The sequence below is a fragment of the Pezoporus occidentalis genome, unplaced genomic scaffold (genome assembly GCF_034315485.1).
Source record: "Pezoporus occidentalis ecotype Australia unplaced genomic scaffold, CSIRO_AGI_Poc_V1 ctg107, whole genome shotgun sequence".
Taxonomy (NCBI): Eukaryota; Metazoa; Chordata; class Aves; order Psittaciformes; family Psittacidae; genus Pezoporus; species Pezoporus occidentalis.
This window is the reverse complement of record NW_026912854.1, coordinates 342,997-359,699: the sequence shown is the minus strand read 5'-3', so window position 1 is coordinate 359,699 and position 16,703 is coordinate 342,997. Positions and strand designations below refer to the sequence as shown.

The window sequence follows — 16,703 nt, the reverse complement described above, 5'->3', positions numbered from 1 at the left end:
TCTCCATGCAGCTGTTTTGCTATTGGCACTATACATTAACTTACATTTTAGGAGTTAATGCTGCTACACAATCTAGAAAACATAGAAGCCTGTCTCTGAAATACTAATACAGAAAGCAGAAGATAAGGCACTCATCATTCCAACAGCAAAGTGTCATGTGCTACAAACAGTTAAGCAATTATTATTACTCATATAGAAAAGCTCCATCTAGATCCTAGAGGTGAGGCACTAACAGAACCATATTCAGACTCTGTCCATCCTCCCTTGCCCGGAACTTGCGCAGGATTCACACAGCCTCAAGCAGCATCAGCAGCTCATTCCTACCGGGCACAAGTCAGCGAACACGTACTCTGATCCGCTTGATTCCAGCTCGTGTCACTTGCTGGCAGTCATACAGCTCAATTCTCTCCAAGTTGTGGCAGTTCTCCAGGTGCTCCAGCGTCACATCAGTGATGAGGAGGCAGTTATCAAGCTCCAGGACCTGCAGCCTCTCATGACCACAAGTACTGTTGCTCAGATGCAGAATCCCATCATCGGTGATCAGTTCACAGTGAGATAAGCTCTAAAAGAGAGAGAGGCAAACAGTTAACACATTGCTCAGGCCAAGTTACTCTGTCCTCCAACCATCAGAACTCTTCAACCTACTTCATTCTAGTGGTTTGAACAGTTACAAATAGTACAGAGAGCTGAAATCCAGAAGAGCAAGCAAGAAACAGCTCTGCTCCACCAAAGGGCTGTGCTTTGTGTTTAACTTGGCTTCAACATGAGTAGAACCCCAAAACGCAGCCCACTGGCAGAACTCCTCGGGCCCCTTTGTTCTACGTGAATGGAGGAATTCTGGTCCAACTGTCGGGCACCTCTGCTATTGTACACAAACAGCGCATGTGCTGTGCCTGAAAACAGGAGACAGTATTCAAGAGATGCTCAAGGACATGCAGGAACAGGCGAGGATCTGCCACACGAGTTAGTGCTTCACAAGCTACCACATTTTCATACATAGCACCGGGACCAAGCCTATGCAAGTCCGTGGAGATAAAGAACAATCAAACTGGACTGATTTGCCTAACTGATTTCAAAAACAACGTGAGCACTCAGTGCTTCAGGCTGTATGTACAGGGAGCAATAAACATCTTGTACAGCTGCAGAAGCAAGGCCTTTCTACAGCCATCAGCATAATAAACCAAAACATCCTTCTCCTCTTCAGCATGTTATTTTACTCCCTTGAATTTCAAGAGAATGGGGAAGGCTGCAGCACCTTGGGCAGCAGCACCACACAAAGCAGTTTCCTGGGTCCTTCAGGAAATTCATGACTTTTGGAGAAGTCTGATGATGAAAACAACAGAAAACAGACTTTCCTCAGAGGAGGCTTAACAAGCACTATGCCACCAGTGAAATGAATGCTCTCAAGTCTTCTGCACTAGGAACACGCAGGATCTATGAACTATAGTCCTCTTGCCCTAGGCTCTGCACTAAGCTCCTTGCTTCATGCTCAGCCCATACTTGTACCTAAGCCTAACGGGGGCTGTTTTCTGCCTTGCCACCAGTGTTTTTTCAGATGGCAGCTGATGAAGAAACACTTGCAGCAATCCAAAAGCACTTTTTAACTCGGAGCAAGCAAACCTCTTGCTAATCATCTGAACCAAACATGTACTCCTTCCTTTCTCTCAGTACAACACACGTATCTTTTATTTCCGCCTGACAAGGAAGCCTGAGCATTACCAATCCTACCCTTATTTTACCTCAGCTGAAGTCACGAGCATTTCCTGCCCGCTGCCACACACAGGTCTGTCCTGCCCTGCCCTGTCCTGTCCTTTAGAATAACTTGCCCCTCAGCTTTTCCTCCTTCTCTCAACGGGATGAACAAGTAACCAGAGAAGAGACTTGAGAGAGGTCTGCAGCATGCCCAAGCCTGATGGGGAGCCCCCAGCAGCTCCAGCAGGTCCAGTGTAACCAACTCCACAAGCCTGAGCAGCTGGCAGCAACTCCAAGCAACGCCACAACCAGTGCATGCTGTATCCCATAATGATGCAAGTCAGCGCTGCTCTAACTTACAACTTGTTCACGTTCTGCAAGTCCATCAATTCTCTAAATACTCCAGGTTTAACTTCCTTTGTGTACGTGCTCTCAGCATTTGATTTGGCTCACAGCCTGGAAACAACCAGCAGCTGCAGGGTTAAAGAACACAGACCTTCTGTTTCAGGGAAGGACAGGAGGTTCTGTGGAGCTCTTGGTTACAGCAGCAGCCTGCTGGCTAATTAAGAGTTTTCCATCCAGGAAGTAAGCAGCTTATAAAAGCAGCTTTCCTGAGACACTGTGTTTGGTGCTGAAAGGACAATACAGGATGTACAGCCGAGTTCATACAACTTTGTAAAACAAATATGCCAAGTGATACATGCTTCATGTTACCTGACCTTTCTGACTTCATAAGCCTGTCAGAAAGTGTTAATGATGTGGAATTTTACAATGACAATTGCTTGAAACCTTTACAAGTTTCAAAGGTTTTGAAATATATGGATTCACACCAAAGAATTTTGTTATTTTTGTTAATCCTTACTAAATGCTGTGTATAAATCAAATACCTATTATACTGTGAGAGTGACATACGATCAACTTAACTGAAGAATTCAATTGACTTCTCATCTGCAGTAATGACTATTTCAGTTTCTCCAGTAATCTGAATGTGCAATTATTAGACATTTTCAACAGAAATTACTTCTTAAGTCCACTAAGTAATAGAACATTTGAGTACTCTGATACTGACGACCATAAGTGGTTGGTTATAATTGGTCTAACAGTGCTTTCCCTTATTTCCACTATCCACTGAGTCTCCAAACACCAAGAACCAAATTCAAAGTTGATTTCTACAACTCCAAACTATTAGTTTGAACTGTAAATATGCCTAAACATACGCCAAAGCACAGCTAGTCAAGATTTAGCAGAACCATCAACAATATGTGATTTCATATTTGAACCTTATCATCAGTACACACAGGTTATTTGGCACCTGCCAAGTCTGGTTTCTCTTTCCCTGTAATTCTGAGCCATCACTGTTCACTCACGCCTTGGAGGATATATCCTTCCTACACACAGGGGAAAAATCACATCAACAAAAAGTAAGTTTTCCCTGTTCCCTTAGAAAAGCTGTGTTATTTTACCAGTGCCACACTCCCCTGCCCATGGGCACACACACACAGAGGCAGCAAACAAGGGCAGGTTCTGAAAGATACTTGGAAATTATGAAGTTTGATGGTACCTCTGGTGCAGCACTGGCACAAGTGGTACAAAGGACCTCTTGCAAATACAGGTTACAGTTGCGATTACAATACAAGAACATATCCATCGCAGAAGAACAGAAAATGTCCCATATAAATGGCTCCACATCTCCTGACCAACTCTTGTTTGGCTTAACATTAAGAATTATGGCACAGAAATGAGGTCAGGCAATTAATCAGCAAAAATAAAACCCAACATCAATAGAAAATAGTGAACAAGCTCCTTTTTAAAAGCGATCTCTCCTCATGTTGCTACCTTAGTAACACTGCATAACACTAATTATAACACCATTTAATTAATGAAGCAGCAAATCTTCCTTTAATCCTACCTAAGAACAGATTATAAAGATACTTGCTCTTTCACGTAGATCTGTAGTAGCATATAAAAAAGTCTACCCTTATGGCACAACTGGCCTAAATACAGGGGCTCCTATTTTAAGGACAGCCTGGCAATTTTGGAGTACCCTGTCTGAAGAACAGCCAAATTTATGTCACCTGAAATTGGGTTTGAAGTTCTGAAAGATCTAAGCAAGCACTCCCTAGGAAACAGTCCTCTGAAGTAAGCAGGGTATCCCACTGAAGGCATCTCAATCTTCTCCAATTCCATTCAAAGTCTAGGTCAAAAAAAACCCTTTCATAACTTACTATGTAAATGTAATCCTTGGGAAAAAACTGCCTGCATGCAAAACTGATACCAGAGTGATCACACAGATTACATTTATCTTCACCAGGTGGTTTTGTTTATTCAGTATTTGATGCAAAGTCGTACTCTCTAAGAAAAACATTAGTGAACACTTCAAGGGTATCTATAAAGGATCCAAGTACTATAAGTAATCAAATATGAAGGATGTTAACCACAAAAATACAAGGTTTCTGGTTATTACTCACTGATTTGGTAATATTTTATTATCACACAAAGTAAATATGTTAGGAGTAATCTTCAGAATACTTATTCAATGCATATATTTTGTACAGTATCATACTACATCAGGAACTTTGTCTGGATACAGAGTGAACAGGACTTGTGTATGTGTGCAGTTTTGGGGAACGCATTACAATTCACAAACAAAGAGTTAAACTTACCAATGCTTGTAGCTTAGGACAGTGTATAGAAAGTTGTATCAATGTGCTGTCGGTTATCTAGAAATGAAAGAAACCAACCAACCATAAGCAACAGACAGCAGGAGTGTCAACCCTCAAGTAAGATATCTCTCTCTCTACCAGATGAAGGTGCTGTTATTTCTGGAAAACACCCAATCACCTATTACTCTTCAAGTATTTCCCTCTATAGAATTTCCCAATAACTACTTTTACTTACTATCATAAACACAGCACTGTTAATAAAAACCAAAGCACATCTAGCTGAAAGTGCTAATGCACTGCATTCTTACACTGGACATTCAATATTCCTTTTCATATTAAAGCTCACCAAAACACACTCTTCCAAGTCCATCTTCTCCAGCTCATGGCAATTCTAAAATAAACAAAAAAGCAAACAGATAAACAAAAGATGAAATAAACCAACATACAGACATAAAAACATGTACAGGAGTAGTGATAAGAGGTGGTATAGCTTTCAAGAGGAAACCATGAGCTAAATCCCTTCAAGTATCTGATCACCATCAAAGGACAAAAAATGGTAAAAAGATTAAAAATCCACCAGCCACACATCACTTCCCTCTCAAACCGCTACATTTCAGCCTTTCCCCTGCTAACTGAAATGTCTCCTCCTTGCTCTGCAAGGTTTGAGCAGCATGCACCAGTACTCACTCACCCCTGCTTCCCTTTTGGAATCAACTTCAATTCAAACCTATGGTACTTACAATCTGTGCACTAAAGATAACCAACCTGCATCAAACTCATCTGAAACAGACTTTTAAGCCCATGGAACATCTCTCTTCAGCATCATACATTATAAAGCAGCATTAAAAACAATGTGCTTTACTAATGAATGCTGAAAATATTAAAACACGGTCCACTTTAAGGCCGAGAGAAAGCTGCACTTCACATCTATACAAGCAATTTCCCCAATACACTGAGAGAACCCCAGCAAGCTCTTGTAAAAGTGCTTTTAGTATCTGATCACGACACATTTCAAGAACATAACATAACCTTGTGACCTCACAGCAGACCACATGCTGCTATGGCTCAGCCCAAACCCCAGCCCATTTTTTACAGGCATAGGAAGGAATGGTTTAACTTGCAGTTCCCAAAGGAAGGCTGGAGGTGACTGCCAAAGCCCAAGTCTGTAGTGGTGAATGATTAGAAACCATTCTGTTTTACCACTGTGGCTAGAAAAAAGCCCCTGCATTCACCCTAAACATCAGCAGCGCAAACAAACCCTGTTGACTGAGTATTATTTTAGTGTTCAGATGTCTTAAACCAGCAAGCAGACAAGTCTAACTTGAAGCATTTGATACATCAATATGCTTACTTTACATATTTACAGCATGAATCAGGGCACAAGTGTTTACAGTTCATAATGCAAGTATTTTTGTAACTTAATGGTATGCTTAGAACAATCTACTACACAGTGATTCTTGGGATGTAAATATCACCAGGGTATGCATTATACTTATAGGGGAAATTTAGCTAGAATACATAACACAAGTTTTGAATTATGATAAGCATAACAAATTCCATTGAAACATACAAAAGAGTGAAAAATGCAATCACAGATGGTAAAATTATTCTATGATTCTATGAAAATAGATCAAATTGCAGCTCTAAGTATAATTCAGAAATAAAACCACTTTTTAGTCCTTTCCTCTGCTGGGCCTTTTCTACTTTATTTTTCTGCTCCTCATACTTCTTCCCAGCAGCACTACATCAATTCACAGCTGCTCAGCAGCAATGAAAACAAGGCAAGCTCTAACCTTCTGAAGTGACCCTTACCCGTGCTAAAAGGGTAAAACCAGCATCTGTAAGATGTGAACATCTTGCAGCTTCCAAAATCCTGGAAAAGTTTTAAATGTTAAAGAAAACATTAGCAGAGAGTAAAGCAAATGCATTTGAGATACAAATCTGTCTTCTGCAACTTAGAGCTCTCGAGAGGAAACGTACACATATACGCCTATTTTTCAGTGATTTGCAATTCAAAAACACTAGGCAGACTTTTAATCCAGTTTATCAGAAGATTCTAATAGTTACAGACCAGATTAAGTTCAATCCTCAATCTTCTCAACATTTAGTGTAGAATTACACCTAATTATAGGTATTTTAACCTTGTTTCAGTAAGACAGCAAAATGCTCAAGTTCTTTCATGCATTACCAGGGGAAAGATATGGGAGAATAAACCCAAGTTAAAGAAAACGGAGAAGAAGCCTACATCTAAAACCCCTTATATAAACACAGGATGTTGGGAAGCCACAAAACTGAGAAACTGCTTACTAGAAATTCACTTAGAGCATGAAGCACAGTGAAGGAAGTTACCAGAAAGCAAGGAACAAAAAGTCTCCAAGCCCACAATAAAACCAATGAACAACACCAACACAACCTTAAAGAAAATAACAGTGTTTTGGAAAGATAAACCTAACACTCTCTCTCCACTGGCCCTGGGAAGCAGTACTGACAAAAGAAAGGTCATTTTCCCAAACAGCATCACTGTAATATGCAGAATGAGCCTTCAGCCCATTAATATTTTGCCATCTTTGTCATCGTCTTCTTTTTCTTTCTCTTAATGAACACATTTTACTTTGCAGGTGGAGTATGTATCAGGATGAATAAGCAGAAACCACAGAACAGGAGTGAGTAAGCAGCTGCATGGTGCCAGCTGCGGTTAAACCATGACAGACTCTTGACTATGCCTTTGCTGGATCAGTCTCTTCCAAGCCAAAAGCAACAGCACAGCAGAGTTCAGAGGTTAAACCCCACAGGATACACCCTTGAAAACCACTTCCAGAGTGCTCATCTCCAACACGATTCAAATGTACAATGGAAACTCAAGAGCAGCCAACAGAGAGGTACAACACAGGTACAGCTTCTCAAATGGATGGCTGTAACACCCCTTTCTCTCCACAGACTCACATTTGGGAACTTTGTTCCCTTCCATCAAGGGCAGTTACTAACCTATCATAAAATAGTCTCAGCTACTCTGAAAATTATCCACAAGACCAAACAGGAATGGAAAAAACCCACCACCACCACAAAATATGACTCAGGTCACGTGTTACCCTTCTTACTCCTTTCATCGATTCCTTGCTTTCAACCCCACCTCACTTACAACCACTGGATCCCCAACCCCATTACATTTCTGATTTTAAAGTGGGGAGAAAGGGATGACATTTGAAGCTTAGAAAATAGGAAGGATGCTACTTACATCTGCTTGAGAAGAAGAGGGAAACAGAGGGGTAAGAAACCAGAAGACTAGCAGCTCTAGTTACCCTGAACTTGGGTGTGCAGCTAGGTCGAAGAGCAGAATGGAGAGAGCAAGCTGTATATACACAGGCTGCAGCAATCAAGCTCACAAATGAAAAACAGGTGGGAAGGCACTGCTCAGCATGAAAATGGGCAAAGTTCTAATTCTTGCTTTCAGTGGTTGTTCTTAATTAGAGAGGGCTCTTATTTTTTTTCCAGATAGAGCTGACATTTATATCCCACCCAGTGATTTGTGACAAATGACCTAGAATGGGAGCTGATGAGACAAAATGATCATCGAGAGCAGATTCATCACTCTCATAAAGCAGTGTTCTCCAAGACAGACCTCCCAGTAGCACTTTAAGATGTAGGTACACCTGGAATGTCTCCACACACAGCACCTCCCTACACCTACTAAATTAGCAGCAGGTGGGAGATAACGTTGATGGGGTTAAAGGAAGAGGATCCTAATTTTCACAGCCCCACCTAGACAAAGACTTTCATGGGTGCTTTTCTCCATAAGCCTCACTCTTACCAGTGTTTTCACATTTGAAAGTGCTAAAAATCAGAAAAAATAAGATACCAAGTGCTTAAATGAGCAGGTATAAAGAGATGAGGGGGCAGCTGCATCCTGACGCAGGGGAAAAAGCAGCTGAAGGGAGTTGGTCAAGCTTAGTATTTCTTTTCAAGGAGATGTAATTGTAAGTGGTAACAGCTGCAGAACAGTGGTATCATGGAAAGCAGCACAGTAGGCCTCCCATACCCTGAAGTGAAGTGAGAGTAGCACAGTACAAAAGAACAGGAACAAAAGCTTCTGACAGAGGCAGCAGAGTTTTCTTTCATACTCAACACCAAAATACTCAGAAGGTATGAACAAGTGTGAAATTACATTTCCCTTTCATTGCAAGGTAATTTTTTATAACGTACTTTCCTTGCATGATCCCAAAAGTCTAGATGTAAACAGCTGTACTATCTGTCCTTCCATCATGCACTCCCTCCACTGCAGCAACCACTGCAAAGGGTCCTTCTCTTTCCTTACACTGCTCCTCATGACAGAAGAACGGCAGACGCCTTCCCCCTCGTGGCACAGACAAGAGCTAACAGTTTACCTACCAAAGTCAAACTGGTTCCTGCTGCAGTTGTACTGGAAAGAACTGCACAACTAATAGCACTTTAGAACTCCTATTTCCAATCCGAGCTGTGAATTGAGAGAACGAGAGAAATCATGGGAAGAGACCCAGAGTAACAAACAGCACAGCTTTCTTCAGGAACACAATTAAATGTGTCAGAAGACTCCTAAGCCCCTAACACTGGCACACATAAGCTCTAGTAAGTATGAACTGTTATGTGAAAGGGACTGTCACTCTGGAATTGTCTTAAGGACAGGTTTCCTACAATAGCAAAAGCTCTTCTTCACTCAATCAGCTGAAGGAACACTCTGTGCTCTGAACACTTGCTTCCCCTAATTTTTATCATCTACACTTCCCTGCGTTTATCTGTGATTGAAGTATAACAACTCTGACTCCTGCACGTTCCTGTCAGAAATGGCAATTCAGTGTAATCTAAAAATCTTCTGATTTAATTTACAGTGAAATCAGACCTCACAAGAAGCATTACATCTCTACAACTGCTGCATGACAGAGCTTTCTTATTAAAGCTGAAGCTGACCCCACCTCTGAGAATGCCACTATAACTTACATGTCAGCACAAATAACACCAATGTAAAAGTTAACATTATTTTTAACTGATAAGCCCTTATTACTCAAAATACATGCCATAAACATCAGACTTTAGCACACTCCGTATCAGAATTGAAGAATGCCAGGATATACTGCAGAGCATACTAAAACCACATTAAAAAACCACAGTCTTTAAATATATTCAGATATGATTTAGGGTTTCTTTTCTGCAAGACAAATGGCTGCATAAAACCACATCAGAGTACAAACATCATAAGACACAACTACAGATATTTTTACCTTAAAATGATAATGGGCTTTATATCTTTTCTTCTGGCTTGTAATTAGTACCTAAAATACTTAGCTAGAAGCACAGAACTGAACTTCTTGGTTCATCATGTCTTATTTGTTATCTATGAAATCTGTTTTTCAATATACAGTAGACTACATTAATACGATAGCTACAGAGGACCAGCCCTCAAGTTTCTATTCAGCTGGTACTTCTAACTTACTATTTGATTGCAAAGGTAATGCAAAGCAACACAAAGCTAAATCAAACCTGTGGGTATCAGCTGGTTATCTTCAGAAGTGAATTTCTTAGACCAGGCCAGTAAGAACATGACATACTCACAACAGGCTCGTGACATACTCACTTCAACCTTGGACAGTTTAGACCAAGTGCTGTGAGAGAAGCATCTGTCAGGTTGCTACAGCCTGAAACACAGAGTGATTGAAGTCTGTGGCATCCTCTACAGATTTTGACAATGCCTTCATCTGAAATTTGCTGCAACACAGAAGAAGGCTGAAATTACTCCGTTATCAAATAACCAGCTAAGAATAAAAATCAAGTCATATTAACTGAACTGGTAGCATCACACTGTATATAATCATGGCAACCTGTGGATTTTCAACCAAAAAATACTATCATGAAACCATGTTCATTGATAACACTGCAAACAATCAAAAGACAATTCCTACTCGTCTATGTATTTTTCCACAGATCTCAAGTACTGCTCAAAGGCAGTCTGAAGCACAGAGGGAGAGTTACTCATTGTTGGCTTCCCCTTTCACTATGCTTTTGCTTCATAATTTTCATTCTTTTTAAAAATTATTTATATTTAATTGTAATTGTCATTGTGTTAAATAGCTTGCTCATATGTTTGTAGAGTGCAGGTCTTTTGTTCCAGAGACAGTGTAAGTTCAGGAACACTGCAAAAGAGAACCTGAAGCTAGACAGCAGTAAAGCTAACTACCTATTTTGCACTGGAGGAGTAGCACCCAAGGGTAAAAATCCTTCATCTCTGGATAATTTTCTAAGCAAAAGCTGCCTTGAGCTGAAAGATTTAACTCAAAAGAGGGGTTTTCATTTTGCAAAATTGTTTTGTACTAGATATTCTGGGGAAAAAAAGAAGTAATTCTTAAATTTGGACACAGAAGCTAGAAGAAATACCCCCAGTGCAGCTGCACACAAAATAGCAACAGGAATTGGGTTATTGAGGGGTGTGTGTGCAAATATTATTTTGTTTACAGGTCTTCTATTCTGGAAGAAGTATTCTCCCACTCCTAACTCCAAGAATTTACTTTTTCTGCTGAATGACTGATCCTTCATGGTGAAACAGGTTATTTTATTTCCTGGCCTACCGTTATTCTTCCAATAACAACAAAGACCTCTACTGTATTTTGAACTGAAAATACACATTCTTTTTATAAGCCACACATCCAGGTATAGCAATACTACTTGAGCATATTTGAGGCTGTTACCACAAATACCACCTTTCACAGATGAAAACAGGATCTGAGATTGCCTTATGCCCCCTCCCCCAACCCAGCACTTTTTAGTATCAGAAGTTTGTATTTGCAATTTGTTCTGTCAAATAGAAATTATTCTAGACAGAAAGCTAGAAGTCTTGTCATCCTTTTGTGGATCTAGAAGGATCTGCATCATACACAGGTAAGAGAAGTCCAGTATCAATCAGGTATTTCTGGATGTGACTCCCAAAAAACATTATTTTCTAGAACTATCTTGGTTTTCTGGGAGATGCTCCTGACACTATCACTGGGAACAGGAACTATGTTGAAGGTAAGGACTATGTAAATTTTACGCTGCTGTTGGAGATGATCAAAATCCTCAAGTTATATATAAAAATTTTCCATTCTGAAATTGCTTGTCATTCGATGCCTACATCTCTCTTGGGAAAGAAAAAAAAAAGGCACAAAAATGTCTGCAAGCCCCCATCTTCTAAAACCTTTCTCTGAAGAATGTACCTATTGATCAGATGTGCATTTTCCACAGTTAATATCAGTTCATTTCATAGCTGCTGGCCTGGCATTTTACAAGGTCCACAAAACAGAGCCACTAGAATTAAAGTCTGGATCATCTAAAGCACAAGGAGATCTGCTGTGTAAATATCAGTGCTAGACCTTTAATCATAAAGGCCCTAGCTGCTTCTGGAAGCATGCTTCTAAGCCATAGAAAGCATGTGTTCTTCCATTGAGAAAGCATACCCTTCCCTTGATACATAGATGGTTCTGAATAATCTTCAGTTGATGCCAATACATTTTACTCTCAATTACATAGCCCACAATATGTCATCTGTTACATTAGAAACCCTAAAATTATGAACAGACCAAAATGCTTGACCTTAATGGATGGGAGAACAAGATTTACATCTGTGAAACCGCATGGTTTAGCATACACACAGTTCATGAGATTTAAATGAATGCAGTTAATCCTTACTCTGGAGCTTGTTAAAAGACATAATGAAGGGGAAAAACCCTAACCCATTACTCCAAATCTACACTTGGCTGTAGAAAAAGACAGCTCATTTAAGATCTCCAAGATTAAGATTTCCACACAGAATTCTGTAAAGTGCAGAAATATACTATTTGAGTTATTCAAGTGTGAAGCAGACCAATTCATTATCATTCAAAAATGGTTAATGATTCTTAGAGAATGTATCTTTTGAAGCTCCAAATACATACCGTACAGGATTGCAAATTCAGGATCACCAGTTCATGACAGTGATTTTGAATGTGTTTCAATGCTTCATCTTCTAACTTTGTTCAGCAAGTAAACAGGACATAGGAAAAGAAACAAGAAATTAAAAGCACAGCAAAGCAGCCCAAAGAACATACACATTTTGTAACATTGAACAAAAGACTGTAACAAAAATTATATTTTTTAATTCATGGAGATTTCAAAAACCCAAAATAAAATTTTATTCCTAAAGGATCACCCAAGCAGTTATGTACCTGTGTGCAACCTCTAAGAAATAGAGCTTTTAGTCCACTACACCCTTTCACCAGTGCTTCAATACCATCCTTCGTAATCTGATCACACCAGGAAAGATTCAAATGTTCCAGATTTCTGCAACCCTCACTGGGAGAATTAAAAAAATACATAAAGTTAAATCCAGCCTTCAAATAGTCATAACAGTGGGAAACCCAAATTAAACACACTGTTAGGAATTAATGATAGCCAGTGGACTGCGCCAGGCCTCCACAGAAAAGTCATGAGAAAAGACCACACACAAACATTGCAGTCTACACCCCAGAAGCCCTAGATATAGAATATGGTCACTGCTGATACATACTATTAAGGTTCAGCAGTGATTTTTTTTAACTTCATTAAATGTTGAACAGCTCTTTAAATGCTTTTCTTTAATACAAAACACTGACTTGTCTTACCTTAAGCCTTTCAAAGAGCTGTTTGTGATGGCTACACAAGATGTCAGATCCAGATGTTTCAGCTTGGAACAGAATCTGCTAAGACTGTAACACGTGCTGCAAAACAGCAGACACACTAAAAATACCTTCAGCTACTTCTTCTTCCAAATTTTCCCATCAAACAGAAAACCACTTTGACTTACCTGTCAGTGATTTTTGTGCACCCATTTAGATTTAAGTGTTCGATGTTTCTACAGTTCTGTGCAAAGGTCCTAAAACAGCAACAAGAAGCTGGAGTTAATATATAACTCACAAGTTGTAATACAGTCACTAGAGCGCGCTCATGTCCCCTACTGCCTTCCACCTCAGTCAAAAAGCTTAATCTTCAAGCCACAGAGTAATTACAAAGCACACCTCTCATATGTCTGCCTCTTGCTTTTTGCTTTAGTTAATATAAGTATCTGACTTAGATAACTTCTGAAATAAGTGTTGTCCATCTCTCAACTACCACTTGAGCAAGGTGTTTGTCATATATAAGCCAGAACTGATTTGCTTCAAATGCCTTAACTAAAAGCATTAAGGGCATAAACAGAAAGGTTTAAATATCACATCAGTTAAATATTAAGCTGCTGGGAAGAGTTTTTGCACATCTCATTACTGAAGTCTTTGTAGGAGCTTGCTCCCACATTAAATGAAAAGGAATGTAACATACTATGCAGAAGTGGGACCTAAGCCTGTCGAACTACCAGTGGAAAGCACTGTGGACTGCAAATTAGTTATTTATCATCTTAAAAATTAAAATCCATCTGTGTGCACTACTGGGTATGAACTATAAGGATGATTGGAGCTATTATACTGCTAAAAGCCTGTATGTATCATTATACTAATTACCCAGGAGAAACACACAAACTTTCTTTTCATCTGCAGAGTAATATTTACAGCTGCGTTGCATTTCAGAACACTGGTTTTATGCCCATGTTTTCTCCAACTGCATGGATTTTGTTGGCAGGGGTGGAGGAAACACACAAAAACAGTTTTGTCTGGAGGCCTGCCGTGGCTAACAGATCCAACTACACACTCAGCTGGTAACAACTTCCTGGCTCTCCAGTGTGGGTTGGAAACAATGGAAAAAAAAAAACCAGCAAGCACTTATATTTGTGAGAGTTTCCACTTGAATTCTCAAAACAGCTATTCCAAAATCCATGTACTGGAGGGAGATTTACAATTGAGACACTGTACACATCACTTGGGAAGATGCTGCACTGAAGAAACAGCAAACTTTGCTTCCAAGATTCAGGCATGAGGCATGTCCTGAGAGAGCTGCCACAAACATCCAGTATTTACACGGCCAATACCTACTTCCATGATTGGGTATTTTTAAATAAAATTTGATGTAGAAGTAGGACAAAGAAAGAAATTAATATCACCCACAAAACTAACGGATCTGGAAACACCACGAGAAGGCTCATAGAAAAAGTCACTTTTAGAGTAAGTATCTGAAAATTAATGCCACCTTTCTCCTGCTAATGTTTTGAAAGTCTTAAAGCTGATGCATTTATCATTCGTTAATTTCAATATAACCTGCTTTTATTTCAGAGGTGAACCATCTTCTTTTCTGAAGTGCCTTAGACACTACCACCTGCACCAGTTAGTTGTCACAGACGTACGTGTGAAAGCTGGTAACACTCTGGTAGCCAGTCTCAGCTAATACCTGCTGGCATGACTAGCTCTCTCATCCCAACAATGTACACACGCTACACACTGAACTGCTGTATGCTTATTCTAAGTATCTGTTCACTGAGTACACCATTTTTCAAAACATCCCAGCTCCAGCCCTCCCCACCTTCTCAAATGCCATTACTACATGAACTCAGGATTATCTGGTCCTATTCACAACCCTCACTGCAGCCTTCTAGCCTTAGTACCCTTGAAAGTACAATTAGGAGCCTAAACCTAATATGAAAATGGAGTTACTGGGAGGAAATCTGTTACCTACTGTCCTGACTCTTTCTTCCTACACCCTTCTCGTTGACTTCCTGCTACCTCCTCCTCACGGTAGCTGTTACCTCTCTCAGATCCTGCCTCTCCCCTCTCCTCCACTTCTGGTATTGCCTCCCCTACTGAGGACACAAAAACTGTCTGTGTGAATATTCTGAGAACTTGGAGGAGCATTACTCTGGTTGAAGCTACCTCTTTTTTGACAGCAGTTGCCAGTAATGTGGGAGATGGTAATAATACACACTTCCCCTGAGGAAGCAAGACTAACTGGAGGTGGAGACACCACAAAGCAGTCAGGGAGATGGCTTAGAGGCAAGGAAAGCTTAGGGGAAATCTTTGGGTCTGAAGCCAAGATGCTTATTTGGGTTGCTAAAGCAACCTAGTGCTCAACTAGTTGCTGGATTAATTTACCCTAGACACAAAACCCAGTGAATTAGACTTACTTCTAAATTTTAGAAAGATCTAAAGGTCACAAGACACTAAATGTCCACTGCTTAACAAAAATCTTTGTGCTTGTATTTTCAGTTTATATACTGTACAAAAGAGGGCCACTGTCTCTATTTGGAGACTCCTGAGATGATCCTGTTGCCTGCCTGTCCTTAAGTTAGAGCCAGAAGAGAATCCAAGGCTTTTCCTGATTTTGTATGCACTAAATTGTATCAGTCTTTATTCTTCCTCCCATTGCTTGGGTCACCTTTTGTCCACACTAGGAGATAAACTAAAAACTGACTGACTAATCGTCATGAAATTAAGTGTTGTAGGACACAAGAGTACAGGTCTGAAAACATTTTAACTGCTTGAAAAAGGAATGATATCAACATAATACTAATGAATAAAAAGACATGTTTCTGAAGATCACAGTTCTCATTTCTTAGTTCATTTTCAGAGAATAATAGTAGCTATACTTTGATCTTAAATGGAAATCTCAGTCACTATTAAGGTACTCAGTATTCAGTATCCCATTTTGGCCATTAGTCAGTACTCAAATCCAAACAAATGTAACAATAATTGCTTTTGGTCCAGACATTAGGAAATAAGTGATGTCTCAATCTTGGACTTTACTTACTTTAAGGAGGAGTCTCCAACACCAAGACATCCTCTCAGACTAAGTTGTCTCAGGAACCCACCACACCTTTTCGATATATTTTCCACAACTCGACCCTTAAACAAAATAGAAGGAAGATTTTGTTGAGTTTTATTCTGACGTAACATTCTAACCAAATTAAAAATATGGGAGCGAACACCCACCCCAACTCTACCCCACCACAACTACACCTCCTTGAATTTCTTCTGCTGCTTTAAAGAAAAACAGTTGCCTGATGAGACTTTCCACCCACACTGAAGTGCCATTCAATGCCATTTTTAGTTCCATCTCCCTTTTTTCAGTCTATCACACAGGACTCAACTTTTTGTCTCAGCAATAACTACCCATTAAGATTGTTGAAATCATCTTCAAGTTTTTTGTCAGATGTGTAGGGAACCTGAAGAACTGCCCTAGAGGTTGACTGGGAGGCAGGCCCATTCCTCAAGGATCACAGTTACTATTACAGCATCTCGGTTGAAATCAACCACAAAGACGTGCTGAGGCTAGTACATCACTGAACTGCAGCCTCTCTACATCCTGTTTTACAGTTCCTCCTGTAGGGATCTGCCTGAGCCCACCTGCCAGTCTTCAACATCATATATATTTGGGCGTCTGAGCCTAACACTTGGGAATGACAAAGAATATCAC

At 40.0% G+C, this 16,703-nt stretch overlaps 1 protein-coding gene across 2 annotated transcripts in view; it reads right to left on the bottom strand.

Annotated features, from left to right (window-relative positions):
• Nucleotides 1-16,703, bottom strand: part of FBXL2 (F-box and leucine rich repeat protein 2) — a 44,614-nt gene that overhangs the window by 2,412 nt on the left and 25,499 nt on the right. The window contains exons 5-14 of one of the 2 annotated variants that reach the window (XM_062621443.1): nt 16,038-16,132; nt 13,177-13,245; nt 12,995-13,090; nt 12,560-12,686; nt 12,290-12,364; nt 9,961-10,091; nt 6,168-6,228; nt 4,702-4,746; nt 4,356-4,412; nt 350-562 (exon numbers count right to left, since the gene is read on the bottom strand). In XM_062621443.1, the coding sequence (XP_062477427.1) occupies nt 350-562; nt 4,356-4,412; nt 4,702-4,746; nt 6,168-6,228; nt 9,961-10,091; nt 12,290-12,364; nt 12,560-12,686; nt 12,995-13,090; nt 13,177-13,245; nt 16,038-16,132 (969 nt within the window). Of the gene's footprint in view, nt 1-349; nt 563-4,355; nt 4,413-4,701; nt 4,747-6,167; nt 6,229-9,960; nt 10,092-12,289; nt 12,365-12,559; nt 12,687-12,994; nt 13,110-13,176; nt 13,246-16,037; nt 16,133-16,703 lie in introns of both variants that reach the window. The other variant, XM_062621453.1, reaches the window with a different exon arrangement.